Raw genomic sequence first — 17,054 nt, forward strand, 5'->3', positions numbered from 1 at the left:
GTAAACAAAATATTTAGTTAATCTGGTTGATTCATCATACAAAAGAATATTTCCTACCTTGAATGTTGAAAGAATTTATTTTGTCATTTGATCACATTTAATCAGAAATAACGGTGATTAGGAACAGGATGTGTTGGATTCCAGCTCAAACCTCTCTATTTGACTGGTTAATCGCTGACTGACTAACCTTCTGATTAGAGATGCCACACATTTTTCAATTCCTTTTTTCTAGACCTAACTTTAAGTATCACAAGATATCTGATCAGCTGTCAACCAATTGAAAAGATGAGTTTGAGCTGTAATCAAAGCGAATGCTAGTATTATACAACAATGACTCAAAAAAATGACTGAATAATACATAATAACCATTTATATAACTGAAGATCACAAATATTTTTCCACATAACACAAAAGTATGCTGCACTCACATCCTTAAAGGTGTTTGCATTTAGAAATTTATCTTAATCCACATTCAATCCACAAAAATGATTTGCTGTCTCTTCAGCAGACTACTCATAATGAACGACAATTTTACACAAATCACAGGCATATCAACGCTCCCCCCTATGAATCCGCTGGTGCACCTTCAGATTAGTTTTCTGAGTAAATGATTTATTGCACACATCACAGATATATGGGCGCTCCCCACTGTGTGTGCGTTGATGAATCTGCAGGTGGTTTCTTCGACTGAATGATTTATTGCACACATTACAGCCATATGGACGCTCCCCTCTGTGTACAAGCTTATGTCTCTTCAGGTCACTTCTTTGACTGAATGATTTATTGCACACATTACAGCCATATGGACGCTCCCCACTGTGTACGCGTTGATGAATATGCAGGTGGCTTCTTTGAGTGAATGACTTATTGCACACATTACAGCCATATGGACGCTCCCCACTGTGTATGAGCTTATGTCTCTTCAGGTCACTTCTTTGACTGAATGATTTATTGCACACATCACAGCCATATGGACGCTCTCCACTGTGTATGCGCTGATGTATCTTCAGATCAAACTTTTTACTGAATGATTTATTGCACACATCACAGCCATATGGACGCTCCCCTCTGTGTACGAGCTTATGTCTCTTCAGGTCACTTCTTTGACTGAATGATTTATTGCACACATTACAGCCATATGGACACTCCCCACTGTGTACGCGTTGATGAATATGCAGGTGGCTTCTTTGAGTGAATGACTTATTGCACACATTACAGCCATATGGACGCTCCCCAGTGTGTATGAGCTTATGTCTCTTCAGGTCATTTCTTTGACTGAATGATTTATTGCACACATCACAGCCATATGGACACTCCCCACTGTGTACGCGTTGATGAATATGCAGGTGGCTTCTTTGAGTGAATGACTTATTGCACACATTACAGCCATATGGACGCTCCCCAGTGTGTATGAGCTTATGTCTCTTCAGGTCATTTCTTTGACTGAATGATTTATTGCACACATCACAGCCATATGGACGCTCTCCACTGTGTATGAGCTTATGTCTCTTCAGCCTACTATTCACACTGAATGATTTATTGCACACGTCACAGTAATATGGATGCCCCTCACCATGTGAAAGTTGGTGGTCACTCAGAGGAATCTGTAGAGACAAAAGTATTAGGATAAGACAAATAGGAAAAAGAACAATGAGTTTGAAGTTAAAATTATTTGTTGTCAGGACTTTTTCCATCATCTGTTTTTAAAAATCACTGCGCTCTTATAATTTTTATTTTATCATATAAGTATTATAATCCAATGACAGAACCCATACTTGGGTGGATAAGTTGAAATAACTGCACGAATTATATTGTCCAGTGACAGAGACTAGCTCTTTCTAAGGGACCCAACAGAGTAGGTACCCCTCACCTGAAGACGGAGACAGAACCAGCCTCCGAAACAACGTGAATTTTAAAAATAGACGATAGAAAAAGTCCTGACAACAAATAATTCTAAGTGGAAACAACCGTTGTCAAGACCCTTCAGAATTGAATGACTTTGAAGATATTATTTATGTCGGTCACTATTATATTTTCAGATTTCTTTTACTCAATCCTATTATATGGTTAATATTAGTGGAAGGTGCACTGTAAACAGTGCACAAATCATAGCCCCTATGGCAGTTTATGGCAACATGGTGAATGAAGAAATTCTGGGGCCCTTTAAGTCAAATGTGGGTCTCCAATTTGATTTGGTCTGCTTACTGACTGTATAGACAACTACTGTATTAAGAGACTGTTAGATGACTACCAATTCCATATTTAATTTTTTTGAAATAACATATTTCTACCCATATTAGAATCAGCTAGGTTTGCAATTCACTAGCACTGCATTCTTCAATATCTTGGATTATAAGTAAATGCCACTTTCTATTTATGAATACTATGTTGTTATTAACATTTCACACATTTAACAGATACAACAGTAAGTAATACTGAACACACTGCAGCCTTCATCATAAAACATTGCCAGTTTATGTGGATCAACATTTGTCTCTGCTTCAGACTACCATCAACTCAGATTTTTCCCCATGTTCTCCATCGCTTCCTAACAACATCCCTTGTATCTTGCTTAATAGAAGGGATAGACAAATGAAAGGATTCTGTGGCCACAACATCTGATAGAAATATTTTCCAGATTACTCAGTATTTAATATCATGGGTGTTAATACTGACTGGAACTGACACTCTTCTTACAGTGAAGAGAATATAATCCACAGGAGATATTTTGGAAAGGACTCTTCAAAATGTATTCATCAGAAGTGACTCTTTTCATGTGGATGAACAGACACACACGAGGACAATTGACACTTTCATGGACCCACCTCCTGTTCATCCTTTATGACTGGAGATAGTATTGGCACATGATGTTCCTCAATTTTTATATCTGAGACGTCCTCAGCTTTTACACTAATGACCTGATTTCCATCCTCACAAGTCTCACCGTCTGAATGAGGTTCATATTTCACCAAATCCATACAGTTCTGTAAAACCACCATCCACATACAGGATTATGTTGCAGAAATGTTGTTTTTATAAAACAGTTACAATAAAACAGAAGCACATGCATGCATGTATGGATACATTTGTACATACACACAAGACAGATAAAAAACATAAATAATTTGTTTAAAAGGAGGCTTACCTTAGTTTCATCCTTTATTATGGGAAGAGTTGGTGTGTAAACAACATCATTTCTCACGCCAACGGAATCTTCTTCACTCAGATCATCAATATCATTTTCCACCTTGATTTCATCCATTTTCTGCTGTAAAATTAAGAGTTAAACATAATTCCTTGAGATGATATGCATTAAATACAGGTATAAACTGGATGACAACCTACAATACCATATTCTGAAATAGATTATGGGGCGCCATCTAGCTAACCCTGAGTATTATCAGGATAAAATTGTATCTCACAAATCTTTTTCACAAAAAATTTTTCAGAAGATAAATGCAGCAAGAAAATTCATTAACCTTGTGTTGATGAAACAAGAAATTTACTGGATTCTTACTGTAGTGATGCCTCTTACACAATCATGTCACATTCAATCCCCATAGATACATACACACTTTATTTCATATATGAAGGCTAATTCCACACTGTTAACAGAGTAGAGGTCATGCTCATGGTAGCCAAAACATAATGAACACAAGACGGGAATCTTTTTCAACCACATTATAGCATAATGACTCGAGACCTTTTCATAACTAATAGTGATCTTTGTTTGTATACACTCAAACACTCATCGAGGTCACATTCAGAGTTGGAAATATTTCTTCAGCTCTGCGCAATATAATTATAAGCACTCGGGTTGCAATTGTGTGCAGAATATTTTTAAGGTATAAAACTTGTTCATCACACATCATGGTTAGTGGGTAAGGTTAAAAGTGGCTTGTAAGAATTCAGCTTCAAAAAAATAACACCTGTATGTATCTTGGAATATCTGTCCTTGTCCTGGAAGGAAACTGCTGATTTTAGGTAGTATTAAATATATCAGAAAGGGATACCAAAGTTAAGAATGCGTATTATGAAAGTTACTATAATAATATAACAGATTAATTCAGATTTTTCTATGCTATAATTAATACATTCAAAGGCCTTAACACAAACACAAGAAATTTCAATAACATCACTCCTCTTACAGAATTCTTGTAATGTTTCATGATTAAATTTTCTTACCATCTCTATTAATAATGATAATTATAACGTAATGATGGCTCTCTGTGCCATTTACTTTTGCAATACAACAGCCTTAGATTACATTCCATTGAACCTTCATAGACCTGAACTTGTTTAACATGAAATAACACTATAAAACACTATACTATTTCACATCACTTATCACCTCTGTAACGATGATCAATTTCTACCTGGCTATGCAACGCTATACCTCAAATAAATGTTAGCTACCCTCAATTCCATTAAGGGCCAGCGCACACGTAAGACTTAACCGTCGGCTGACTGTTCTGTCGTTGTCGGCTGAAGCATACGACCCATAAACGACACGACAGTTCAGTCCATGAGCATGGGTACACGTACGACTAAACAGTCGTTCTTTTGTTCCACATTCTTCTCTCTATGCTCGCCGAGTACAGACGTCAGGAATGTTGCAAGAAGAGAATATCGAAGAATTAATTGAAGAGGTGTCTTTATGACAAAAAATTAAAAGATTATGCAAACATCAATGTTAAAAGAGTACTTTGGCAAAAGATTTGTTCAGTTGTGCCAGTCTTTCTTTAGGTGAAATAGCGAGACGCATATCCGTATCTTGATAGGTTATACTCGGTCTCAGCAATAATAGAACTTCATCAAAACTTTGTGTACTCATGCGAAAATATGAAAAGAATTTTGCATGATAATTCCGTAATGTTTTATACATAGTATGGAATTTTCCTTTGAACAGTCTCTCGCTGTATAATGGATGCACCCAGTAATTCCTTTTCCTCCTTTTCTTGAGGCGAATCACAGGTGCACATACTATAGCAGTTTCAACAAAATCCATGTTTGACAATCGTCTACTGTCTGCAAATGCTCACACGAAATGAAAGGCAGAACGACTGCGCGCTTTCATGTAATTCGAAGGGCCAACGACAGTTGGTAGACAGAAAAGTCCGGGGTTGTCGGTAGAGGTAATCGACTGCCAGTCGTGTCGTAACAGTGTGCGCATCTCCATATGTTCTTAAGGGCTTTGTGCGAAAGACGAAACAGTCGTCTGACTGTTTGTCTTACGTGTGCGGTAGCCCTAACGGGTTCCCACACGAACAAAGAAAACCAAAACCGTGTTTTATTGGTTCAATGTCAGTGGCGTTCCAACAGATATCCCACTATTATCACCAAGCTTCGCTGACCGTGGTACGAGTAAAATTTTTTTCTCCCTCACCGCTAACGTTGACATCGGATCAAAAATATTCGCGAAAGTGATCCGAGATTTCGGGTATGTCCGACTAACATCACTCCTGATAGAGGATTTTGGCTGTTAGTAACACTGAGCCTATTATCATTAAAAACTGGACAACGCAAAATTATGCGCTCAGATACGTAGCGTCCTGACAGGCTATGCAATGTTTCCATCACAATGTGTAACAGTCGAAAAGATACCACTTCCCAAACGAAAACTGCTCTTGTAAACTAAATACCACATGTTCCATCTCGAAAAGGCAACTGCATTGTTTGCCGAAATGTTGGTTAACATAAAACACTCAACTCCAGCCGCGAAAAGCCACGATCATGATTAGAGCGTTTCTCTGTGCACTCGAATGCAGAGAGATTTTCGCTGATTGCGAACGGAGACTAATATCTTTGGCCGCGTCTACTCAGGAGTTTGGAGGTGCATCAGTAGGATTGTTTTAAGCTATTGTCCTATACAGTTCTCCAATCATGATGTGTGATGAACAAGTTTCCTGCCTTAAAGATATATTGCAGTCTATTGCAACACGAGTTCCAAAAATTATATTACACAGAGCTGAAGAAATATTTCCATCTCTGAATGGAACCTGGGTGAGTGTTTGTGTGTATAGAAACAAAAATGACTTAGTAGTTATGAAGGTCTCCATTCATTATATTATAATGTGGTTGAAAATAATTCCCGTCTTGTGTTCATTATGTTATGAGCATGACCAGTACACAGTTAACAGTGTGGAATTTGCCTTTATAAATGATAGGTGTGTATGTTTCTATGGGGATTGAATGTGAGATGCTTGTTTATCCTACAAATACTCAGTATTAGCTAGATGGCACCCCATAATCTATTTCAGAATATGATATTGTAGGTTGTCATCCAGTTTATACCTGTATTTAATGCATATCATCTCAAGTAATTATGTTTAACTCTTAATTTTACAGCAGAAAATGGATGAAATCAAGGTGGAAAATGATGTTGATGATCTGAGTGAAGATGGTTCTGTTCGCTTGAGAAATGATGTTGTTTACACACCAACTTTTCCCATAATAAAGGATGAAAGGAAGGTAAGCCTTCTTTTAAACAAATTATTTATGGTTTTTATCTGTTTGTGGGTATGTACAAATGTATCCATACATGCATGCATGTGCTTCTGTTTTATTGTAACTGTTTTATAAAAACAACATTTCTGCAGCATAATAATCATGTATGTGAATGGTGGTTTTACAGGACTGTATGGATTTCGTGAAAGATTAACCTCATTCAGACAGTGAGACTTCTCAGGATGGAAATCAGGTCATCAGTGTAAAAGCTGAGGACGTCTCCGATATAAAAATTGAGGAACATCATGTGCCAATACTATCTCCAGTCATAAAGGATGAACAGGAGGTGGGTCCATGAAAGTGTCAATTGTCCTCGTGTGTGTCTGTTCATCCACGTGGAAAGAATTACTTCTGATGAATACATTTTGAAGTGTCCTTTCCAAAATATCTCCTGTGGATTATATTCTCTTCACTGTATGAAGAGTGTCACTTCCAGTCAGTATTAACACCCATGATATTAAATACTGAGTAATCTGGAAAATATTTCTATCAGATGTTGTGGCCACAGAATCCTTTCATTTGTCTATCCCTTCTATTAAGCAAGATACAAGGGATGTTGTTAGGAAGCGATGGAGAACATGGGGAAGAATCTGAGTTGATGGTAGTCTGAAGCAGTGACAAATGTTGATGCACGTAGACTGGCAATGTTTTATGATGAAGGCTGCAGTGTGTTCAGTATTACTTACTGTAGTATCTGTTAAATGTTAATTTATATTCGCATTAAGAAATCATGACTGCATATATCCCCACTTCTTGATACTTTGACTATGATATTTAATGTTTTCTTGCGTGTTTGAGAAAGGCCAATTATTTTGCTATAGGTTCTCTAATAACAAGTCTGGCTGGATACAAAGAACTTGAGTATGTATGTTGTGATTTAGGATTAGAATCTGGGTACAGTCGTAAGTACCATGCTGTCATTCAGGAGTCCACTTGATATGTATCACAGCTCAGGCCTGACAAGAAACCCAACTTTCTATTACAAGTTTCAAGGAACTGAATGAACTAGCAAATTGACATCTTCCTATCCCACTGCATCTAGAGTAATATATTTGCAAAGTTTGGGTGCGTACCTTTTAATACAGTGACCTACCATTCAAAGTTAGAGCACATAATGCGATTGAAGACCGTGGGTTGAATTCAAGGGATCCAAAATATTTAATTTCTTGCTATAAGTAGCCATCACGTGATTGAACTAACAAATTTACATGTAGCTATCCCAGTCTGTAAAAAAATGTGTTTACGATGGAATTCAGATTCAACCTGGTACAGAGTAAGAACCAAGATAACTGAGTGACTTGGGATTTATTGTTTGAGTATGATGTTACATGCAGGGCTGAAGATTAAGGTCAGGTGATCCAGATTATGTCACATAGCTCAATGAATTAACTGTAAACTGCTATGTGGACTTCACATTCTTGAACGCCTTCCACTAAATTTGGGTCAGGTAATGGGATTTGGTAGAAAAACCTATCATGTTGCTTTCAAACTCATTCTCCTTCGTTACGTTAAGTTTATCATAATTCTTTTCTCTGGTCTTCTGCAGAGTCCTCAGAATGAACATGAACTTAAGGATGGTGGGGGACATCCCAGTTCCTGTGATGTATGCAGTAAAACATTCTGTTCGCCAAGTGTTCTAAAGAGACATCAGCGCATACATACTGGTGAGCGGCCATATTCCTGTGATGTGTGTAATAAATCATTTATAGCTCCTAAAACTCTGAAAATACATCAGCGCATACATAGTGGTGAACGTCCATATTTGTGTGATGTATGTAATAAATCATTCACTCACAAGAATAATCTCAAAGTACATCAAGTCATAAACAGTGGTGAGCGGCCATATACCTGTGATGTGTGTAATAAATCATTTAGAGCTCCTAAAACTCTGAAAATACATCAGCACATACATAGTGGTGAACGTCCATATTTGTGTGATGTATGTAATAAATCATTCACTCACAAGAATAATCTCAAAGTACATCAAGTCATAAACAGTGGTGAGCGGCCATATACCTGTGATGTGTGTAATAAATCATTTAGAGCTCCTAAAACTCTGAAAATACATCAGCACATACATAGTGGTGAACGTCCATATACGTGTGATGTATGCAATAAATCATTCACCCACAAGAATAATCTCAAAGAACATCAAGTCATACAAAGTGGTGAGCGGCCATATTTGTGTGATGTATGTAATAAATCATTCACCCACAAGAATAATCTCAAAGAACATCAAGTCATACACAGTGGTGAGCAGCCATATACATGTGATGTATGTAATAAATCATTCACTCACAAGAGTAGTCTCAAAGTACATCAAGTTATACACAGTGGTTAGCGGCCATATACCTGTGATGTGTGTAATAAATCATTCACGTCGAAGAGGTGTCTGAAGAAACATCTTTTCTTACATCATATCCTGTGATGTGTGTGACAGATCATTCAGTCCGTTTAGTCATCTGAAGAGAAATTAGAGGATGTAACATGGATGGTGTCCATGTTTCTGTGTGTGTATGTGCGCTAAACGGAGTGATCTCAAGAATGATTAATATATGTATTGGTGTTTTTCCTATCATGCGTGTAATACGTCGTTTCATTGTCAGGGTACTCAGTGGAGACGTAATTGTATACACAGCGTCCGTATCACGTGATTTCTGCTTCGAGTTTCTGAACAAATGTCATCTTATTCATAACTGATTTGAGTGCGCGTAAGAACATGTTCTGGAATTGGTGTAACGTGTTGCAAGAGAGGAAATGTACTATGAAAAAGTGTTAGAAATGAACATATCTAAGAATTTCAGTAAAACTTGTCAGCATTCACAACCTAAGATCTGTGATAAATTTATTAAGAATAAATTCCAATGAAGACTGTGGAAGTAAGACTTAAGTGATATTAATTGCACGTTTTTTCTATCTTCCCCAGCCAACTTTGGTTTAAATGATGTACAAGGTTTGTGTTTGAACTTGGTACACAGAATTAATAGCACAGAGTAATTAACATTGTCAGTCAATATGTTTATTTGACACTGCTAAAGTTAGTGCTTTCAGACATTATTATGAAGGTGTTAACTTTTACTACACTTTGAACTTGATCACTTGAATGTGTTGTTACCAGCAGAGGCCTGTCCATAAGTGCTGCAGCACCCCCTATAGTTGTGAGCGCAGTGTGGGGTATAGTGAGGGGCAGTTCACTGTTACAGCACGAATCAGATCTGCAGTCCCCGCAGCCGGCCTATAGTAAACACGCTTGCCTCGTACCACGTGTCTTAGACTGGTTTCTTTTACATAATCTGTTTCGTGGTTATTGTTAATGAGTGTTCAATACTTCTTTTCGCTGACTATTTTTTGTTCTGATAATGAGCAAAGGAAGTGTATCGTAGTTACTGGAAATTACTTTTTCTAAATTGTCTTTGACTGAAAAAAGTGATATAAAATATCATGGCCACCCTCTTTGGGACTTACAAATAGTTAAAAGATCGTCGAGTTTTCTCCTGATGTAAATTTACTTTTCGTTTATTTATATCGTTATGTGTTGAAAAACTATTCTGATTTTTCCGCTTTGCGCAGCACTACTGCTGCTCAGACTCACGAGCCGCCACTGGTTTTTACTTTGTTATTAATAGGACAGTGCTTCTTTTATTGAGTTATATTGCTCTGTTTCTGTTAAGCTACTCTGTGCATAATATGGTGTTAATCTTGAAATAATTACTTGCTGTGTAATCTTTATTGGTTAACACAAAGGTATTACCAGTTTACGAGAAAAATGTAAGTGCGTAATTTTACCCTTGGCTTAAAATAACCCTGGGAATTTTGTATTGTTTGTGTATTTTTAAAGAATGCCCATACGAAGACAGACATTTCTTCATACTCCAGAGAGTACATAAAGCATGTAGTTGTACATTCAGAGGTTAGAGTTAATGTGTTAAACTGATTTTTATTTATAGTATGTCATTTTGGGTCCATGTCCTCTATGGAGGAACTCAAGTTATCTGACAGCTGAACGCAAATATTATTTTTTGTTAAACATATTATGCCGTGTGGTCTGGTAGAAGTTTGTCGATGATTGCTGCCTCTGCCCTGAAGATAGAGGCAGCAAACAAATGTGAAACTCTTGGAGCCTCTTTCCAGACTACATGACGTGACATTCATGAAGATGGTCGTCTGATACTTGCTACTCTGTGAACCTGAAATATGATGTCGTTTGCTGTTGTTGGCAGGAGAAAATAGGTAATTAAGGAAGTTGAAAAGACATTGTGTGCGATATTTGCTGTGTTAGTATCTTTGTAGGAGTGATGTAACATCTACAGTAACGCAGTTGCACTTTCATTAAAAGAATGCTAAGACCAGTTCAGAATCACAAAGAACCTGTTCTAAAAGTATTCCATGCTGGAAAGTAGGACCTGTTCGTCTGTTCTTTTTGTATTTGGTTTATGCTGTTACAACAAAGTTTGTTAGGAAACCTGAAAGGAAGAGACCACTTTGAAGATCTAGATGTAGATGGATCTTAATGAAGCAAGGTGGGAGGTTTGAGTGTGGATTCATCTGATTCAGGATGTGGTCCATTGGTGAACGTGGTTATGAGCCTTCTTATTACGGCTCGTTTTTGTTTCTTCTACTAGAGCAGTGGCGATTTGAAGGCATTGCGACAGTGGAAAAGGCCGTGGTGGGTGCTGGACTGTAAACCAGCGAAATTTGAATTCCAAGCAGGAAACCTACGGATTCATGTGCACATTTACTACAGACCTCTCAGGATACGCTTAAGGCCATTCTTTTGTTTATTTCACGGTCCTTTGTGTGTGCTATTTATTTAACTATACTGCTTCTAGTGGCTCGGTTGATGAGTGTCGAACGACGTGTTGGTGAGTGAGTAATGAAGTGGATATGGTGTGGAAGGAAGTGGTCGTGGCTTACAGTTACGGCATTTGCCACGGGAAACCTCAGTGTGGCCTGTTTCTGGAACCTCCACCTGTACGGAGCAGAATTACTAAGTCTGAGGAAAGTCGCAGTTAATTCTTATTTCGGGTAGCAGGTTCTCAGTGTGTGACTGGAAACTGAAAGCCATGACTCACAAACTGTCTTTCTGTTTAGTCAGCTCCTGCAGAGACTTATTCTGTTGAGGATAGCTTCTTGAGAACCTGATGGTAGTTCATATGATCTGCATATTCCACGATCGTTATGGAACCCCGAAAGTTCAGCACCGTTTTCAAAAGAGCCTGTCACTCTTCTGTACCTGAGACAGTTGAACTCGGTCCAAAACTTCCGTTTGCAAGGTAATTCTCAACCACGGAGGGGGAAACGCGGGAAGTCTCAGAATAGTACGAAGATGTCGGAGGGCGGTGGATGTAACACTGCTGAAAGTGCTACCACTTCTAAGCCCCAGTCACAAAGCAAGACTTCATACGAACAGGTGACAGCATTTGTACCACAACAGAGAAACCTCTGCAGCTTAGTTAAAGAACACTTTCACCCAGATGGCCCTTGCTGGACTTTCATACATGCGGAGACCTTGCTGCTGACTGTTGTCGGATATTTGCCAGTAAGGAGGAGTTCAGCTGCTTGTGCAATCTTGGTTGCTGTTATCATCTGCTGGAAGAAGAATAAGTTTGGGCCCTATAGCCGGATATACTGGTAAAGTACAAAAAAGATCTGGTAAGAACTTATAATGTTTCTGTCGAGAGACCACAGATACATTTTTTTATCTATTTGCTTATGTTTTGTTTGGCACTGTCAATAGCTGAGACCAAAAAGCATCAAATTTTAGGATAATTAATGAACTGAAGGGGTTATGGAAGGACGTCATGACCTAGTTTAATGTACTGTCCTAACATTTGCCTGAAGGGACTGAAGTAAACCACAACACAGGCTATTCAGTGTCTGAGCCAAGATTTTAACCCAAGATCTCCTGAATATGTAGTAGTGCTAACCATTTAGTTGTGGCAGTCGTATGTGTTCTGAATTTATTAAATAGTTGCATTTTTATGAGCTTCAAATTCCTCAAAAGTTGTCTAACATAACCTTAAGTGATTTGTCATGAAGCTAACTGTATGGAACCGAGTCCTTATCGTTTACAGTTGCACAAGTAATCAAATTTCTGGCATTTTATAGACACAAAAGGCTTGTTACCATGTTTTGAAGAGCCAGCTACTGGTCGGTGTTGAGCCAAGTGAATTCAAATAAGTCTAATTTAATAATATCCTACTATCTCATTCTTCATCATCCTTATAATATTTGGTAAAGAGCAAAATTATGAAGCTCATTATGCAAGCTTTGTGTCATCATTATCATGATACTTTGCAGGGCACAAAAGAATGTTTAATTTCTGTATTATTTATGTTATAGCTAATTGTCACATGAAATTTTACATACTGCATTTCGTTGCATAACTTTCACGCTTTTTAAACAGTCTTTGGTGCATTCTCAACAGAAAGTGACATACATATGCCTGTTAGCTCTCCCATGTTCCAGCATGTAACTACCTAAGAATTGCTCAATAGCTTTTTATTAAATTTGGTATTTGCGAGTTTTACTAAACTTTGTCAACACACCCCAAGAACTGTTAAAATTGTACTACGAGGGATGGTTTCATTGAAGTCCATCATGCATCTCGAACATAACTTCCTGTTATTCACATGAGTGAAATGCATTTTGAACAGAAGTTGCAGAAAAAAGTATACATATTTTATGACCAATGCCCAATTTTGCAAAAACTGGTTTCAAGGTATGTTATGCTTATGTGAGTGAACAAAATATTTAGTTAATCTGGTTGATTCATCATACTAAAGAATATTTTCTGCCTTGAATGCTGGAAGTATTTATTTTGTCATTTGATCACATTTAATCAGAAATAACGGTGATTAGGAACAGGATGTGTTGGATTCAGGCTCAAACCTCTCTATTTGACAGGTCAATGTCTGACTGACTAACCTTCAGATATGAGATGCCACACATTTTTAAATTCCTTTTTCTAGAGCTAACTTTAAGTTTGACCTCTAGTATCACAAGATATCTGATCAGCTGTCAACCAATTGAAAAGATGGGTTTGAGCTGTAATCAAAGCGAATGCTAGTATTATACAACAATGACCCATAAAAAATATGACTGAATAATACATAATAACCATTTATATAAATGAAGATTACAAATATTTTTCCATATATAACAAAGGTATGCTGCATTCACATCCTTAAAGGTGTTTGCATTTAGGGCTTGTCTTAATCCACATTCAATCCACAAAAAATATTTGATGTCTCTTCAGTTGACTACTCATAATGAACAACATTTTACGCAAATCACAGGCATATCAACGCTCCCCTCTATGAATCCGCTGGTGCACCTTCAGATTAGTTTTCTGAGTAAATGATTTATTGCACACATTACAGCCATATGGACGCTCCCCACTGTGTATGCGTTGATGAATCTGCAGATGGCTTCTTTCACTGAATGACTTATTGCACACATTACAGCCATATGGACGCTCCCCACTGTGTATGCGCAGGTGCACCTTCAGATGCATTTTCTGAGTAAATGATTTATTACACTCATCACAGATATATGGACGCTCCCCACTGTGTATGCGTTGATGTCTCTTCAGGTCACTTCTTTGACTGAATGACTTATTGCACACATCACAGCTATATGGACGCTCCCCACTGTGTGTGCGTTGATGAATCTGCAGGTGGCTTCTTAGACTGAATGACTTATTGCACACATTACAGCCATATGGACGCTCCCCACTGTGTATGTGTTGATGAATCTGCAGGTGGCTTCTTCGACTGAATGACTTATTGCACACATCACAGCCATATGGGCACTCCCCACTATGTATGCGTTGATGAATCTGCAGGTTGCTTCTTCGACTGAATGATTTATTGCACACATCACAGCCATATGGGCGCTCCCCTCTGTGTAGGTGCTTGTGTCTCTTCAGACTACTATTGTGCCTGAATGATTTATTGCACACATCACAGCCATATGGACGCTCCCCACTGTGTATGCGCTGATGAATCTTCAGGTCACTTCTTTGTCTGAATGACTTATTGCACACATTACAGCCATATGGACGCTCCCCACTGCGTATGCGTTGATGAATCTGCAGGTGGCTGCTTTGACTGAATGACTTATTACACTCATCACAGATATATGAGCGCTCCCCACTGTGTATGCGCTGATGAATCTTCAGGTCACTTCTTCGACTGAATGACTTATTGCACACATCACAGTCATATGGATGCCCCTCACCATGTGAAAGATGGTGTTCACTCAGAGAAATCTGTAAAGACAAATGTAATTGGATAAGACAAATAGGAAAAAGAACAATGAGTTTGAAGTTAAAATTATTTGTTTTCAGGACTTTTTCCATCATCTGTTCTTAAAATTCACTGTGGTCTTATAATTTTTATTTTATCATTTAAGTATTATAATCCACTGACAGAACCCATACTTGGGTGGATAAGTTGAAATAACTGCACGAATTATATTGTCCAGTGACAGAGACTAGCTCTTTCTAAGGGACCCAACAGAGTAGGTACCTCTCGCCTGAAGACGGAGACAGAACCAGCCTCCGAAACGTCATGAATTTTAAAAATAGATGATGGAAAAAGTTCTGACAACAAATAATTCTAAGTGGAAACAACCGTTGTCAAGACCCTTCAGAATTGAATGAGTTTGAAGATATTATTTATGTCGGTCACTATTATATTTTCAGATTTCTTTTAATTAATCCTTTTATATGATTAATATTACTGGAAGGTGCACGAATCATAGCCCCTACGGTAGTATAAGGGAACATGGAGAATGAAGAAATTCTGGGGCCCTTTAAGTCAAATGTGGGTCTCCAATTTGATTTGCTCTGCTTACTGACTGTATAGTCAACTACTGTATTAAGAGACTGTTAGATGTACCAATTCCATATTTAATTTTTTTGAAATAACATATTTCTACCCATATTAGAATCAGCTAGGTTTGGAATTCACTAGCACTGCATTCTTCAGTATTTTGGATTTTAAGTAAATGTCACTTTCTATGTATGAATACAATGTTGTTATTAACATTTCACACATTTAACAGACACAATAGTAAGTAATACTGAACACACTGCAGCCTTCATCATAAAACATTGCCAGTCTACGTGGATCAACATTTGTCTCTGCTTCAGACTACCATCAACTCAGATTCTTCCCCATGTTCTCCATCGCTTCCTAACGACATCCCTTGTATCTTGCTTACTAGAAGGGATAGACAAATGAAAGGATCCTGTGGCCACAACATTTGATAGAAATATTTTCCAGATTACTCAGTATTTAATGTCATGGGTGTTAATACTGACTTTAACTGACACTCTTTATACAATGAAGAGAATGTAATCCACAGGAGATATATTGGAAAGGACTCTTCAAAAATATATTCATCAAAGGGACTCTTTCCATGTGGATGAACAGACACACACTTTCATGGACCCACCTCCTGTTCAGCCTTTATGACTGGAGATAGTATTGGCACATTATGTTCCTCAATTGTTATATCGGAGACGTCCTCAGCTTTTACACTAAGGCTTGATTTCCATCATCACAAGTCTCACTGTCTGAATGAGGTTCATCCTTCACCAAATCCATAGAGTTCTGTAAAACCACCATCCACATACATGATTATTATGTTGCAGAAATGTTGTTTTTATAAAACAGTTACAATAAAACAGAAGCACATGATTGTATGTATGGATACATTTGTACATACCCACAGATAGATAAAAACCATAAATAATTTGTTTAAAAGAAGGCTTACCTTCCTTTCATCCTTTATTATCGGAAATGTTGGTGTGTAAACAACATCATTTCTCAAGCGAACGGAACCATCTTCACTCAGATCATCAATATCATTTTCCACCTTGATTTCATCCATTTTCTGCTGTAAAATTAAGAGTTAAACATAATTCCTTGAGATGATATGCATTAAATACAGATATGATCTGGATGAGAATTTACAATACCATATTCTGAAATAGATTATGGGGTGCCATCTAGCTAATACTGAGTATTTTTAGGATACACAAGCATCTCACATTCAATCCCCATAGATACATACACACTACATTTCATATATAAAGGCAAATTCCACACTGTTAACTGTGTAGAGGTTATACTCATGGTAGTCACAACATAATGAACACAAGACGGGAATTATTTTCAACCACATTACAATATAATGACTGGAGACCTTCATAACTACTAAGTCATTTTTGTTTCTATACACACAAACACTCACCCAGGTTCCATTCAGAGATGGAAATATTTCTTCAGCTCTGTGTAATATAATTTTTGGAACTCGTGTTGCAATAGACTGCAATATATCTTTAAGGCAGGAAACTTGTTCATCACACATCATGTTTGGAGAACTGTATAGGACAATAGCTTAAAACAATGCTACTGATGCACCTCCAAACGCCTGAGTAGACGCGGCCAAAGATATTAGTCTCCGTTCGCAATCAGCGAAAATCTTTCTGTATTCGAGTGCACAGAGGAACGGTCTAAACATGATCGTGGGTTTTC

General features: G+C 37.7%; 2 protein-coding genes and 1 long non-coding RNA gene across 5 annotated transcripts; 1 reads left to right on the top strand and 2 right to left on the bottom strand.

The window, feature by feature from the left end:
- Positions 1–352: 352 nt before the first annotated feature.
- Positions 353–15,717, bottom strand: LOC110829354 (uncharacterized). Its single transcript, XM_087354182.1, has 5 exons — positions 15,670–15,717; positions 13,816–14,779; positions 3,146–3,282; positions 2,826–2,984; positions 353–1,604 (listed from the first exon to the last, which is right to left on the bottom strand). Exons 1-5 carry the CDS (start codon positions 15,715–15,717, stop codon positions 552–554), a joined length of 2,361 nt encoding a protein of 786 aa, XP_087210308.1. The 3' UTR covers positions 353–551.
- LOC147872900 (uncharacterized) lies at positions 5,759–6,787 on the top strand. Of its 2 annotated transcripts, none has more exons than XR_015536716.1 (3): positions 5,759–6,003; positions 6,352–6,471; positions 6,635–6,787. It is a non-coding gene; the product is annotated as an uncharacterized LOC147872900 (long non-coding RNA). The 2 variants fall into 2 exon arrangements; XR_015536715.1 differs by having other exon boundaries at positions 5,778–6,003; positions 6,349–6,471.
- LOC147872901 (uncharacterized) lies at positions 14,641–16,990 on the bottom strand. Of its 2 annotated transcripts, none has more exons than XM_087354558.1 (4): positions 16,771–16,990; positions 16,291–16,410; positions 15,970–16,127; positions 14,641–14,779 (listed from the first exon to the last, which is right to left on the bottom strand). In XM_087354558.1, exons 1-3 carry the CDS (start codon positions 16,888–16,890, stop codon positions 16,050–16,052), a joined length of 318 nt encoding a protein of 105 aa, XP_087210684.1. In that variant the 5' UTR covers positions 16,891–16,990; the 3' UTR covers positions 14,641–14,779; positions 15,970–16,049. The 2 variants fall into 2 exon arrangements, with proteins under 2 accessions (XP_087210684.1, XP_087210683.1); XM_087354557.1 differs by having other exon boundaries at positions 16,291–16,413; positions 16,771–16,988.
- Between the last annotated feature and the right edge of the window lie 64 nt (positions 16,991–17,054).

This window comes from Zootermopsis nevadensis, unplaced genomic scaffold (genome assembly GCF_977971745.1).
Source record: "Zootermopsis nevadensis isolate Lab colony 2312 unplaced genomic scaffold, Znev_1.0 Znev_ptg000023l, whole genome shotgun sequence".
Classification (NCBI taxonomy): Eukaryota; Metazoa; Arthropoda; class Insecta; order Blattodea; family Termopsidae; genus Zootermopsis; species Zootermopsis nevadensis.

Bases quoted from the DNA above. Each gene is read 5' to 3' on its own strand.
- LOC147872901 (XM_087354557.1), bottom strand. From the start codon at position 16,890: ATGATGTGTGATGAACAAGTTTCCTGCCTTAAAGATATATTGCAGTCT. The intron at 16,414-16,770 runs GTGAGTGTTTGT...TTAATTTTACAG, and splicing joins CATCTCTGAATGGAACCTGG to CAGAAAATGGATGAAATCAA. The intron at 16,128-16,290 runs GTAAGCCTTCTT...GTGGTTTTACAG, and splicing joins TAATAAAGGATGAAAGGAAG to AACTCTATGGATTTGGTGAA.
- LOC110829354 (XM_087354182.1), bottom strand. From the start codon at position 15,717: ATGTCGTTAGGAAGCGATGGAGAACATGGGGAAGAATCTGAGTTGATG. The intron at 3,283-13,815 runs GTTGATATGCCT...ATTATGTTTAAC, and splicing joins GCGGATTCATAGAGGGGAGC to TCTTAATTTTACAGCAGAAA. The intron at 2,985-3,145 runs GTAAGCCTCCTT...GTGGTTTTACAG, and splicing joins TAATAAAGGATGAAACTAAG to AACTGTATGGATTTGGTGAA.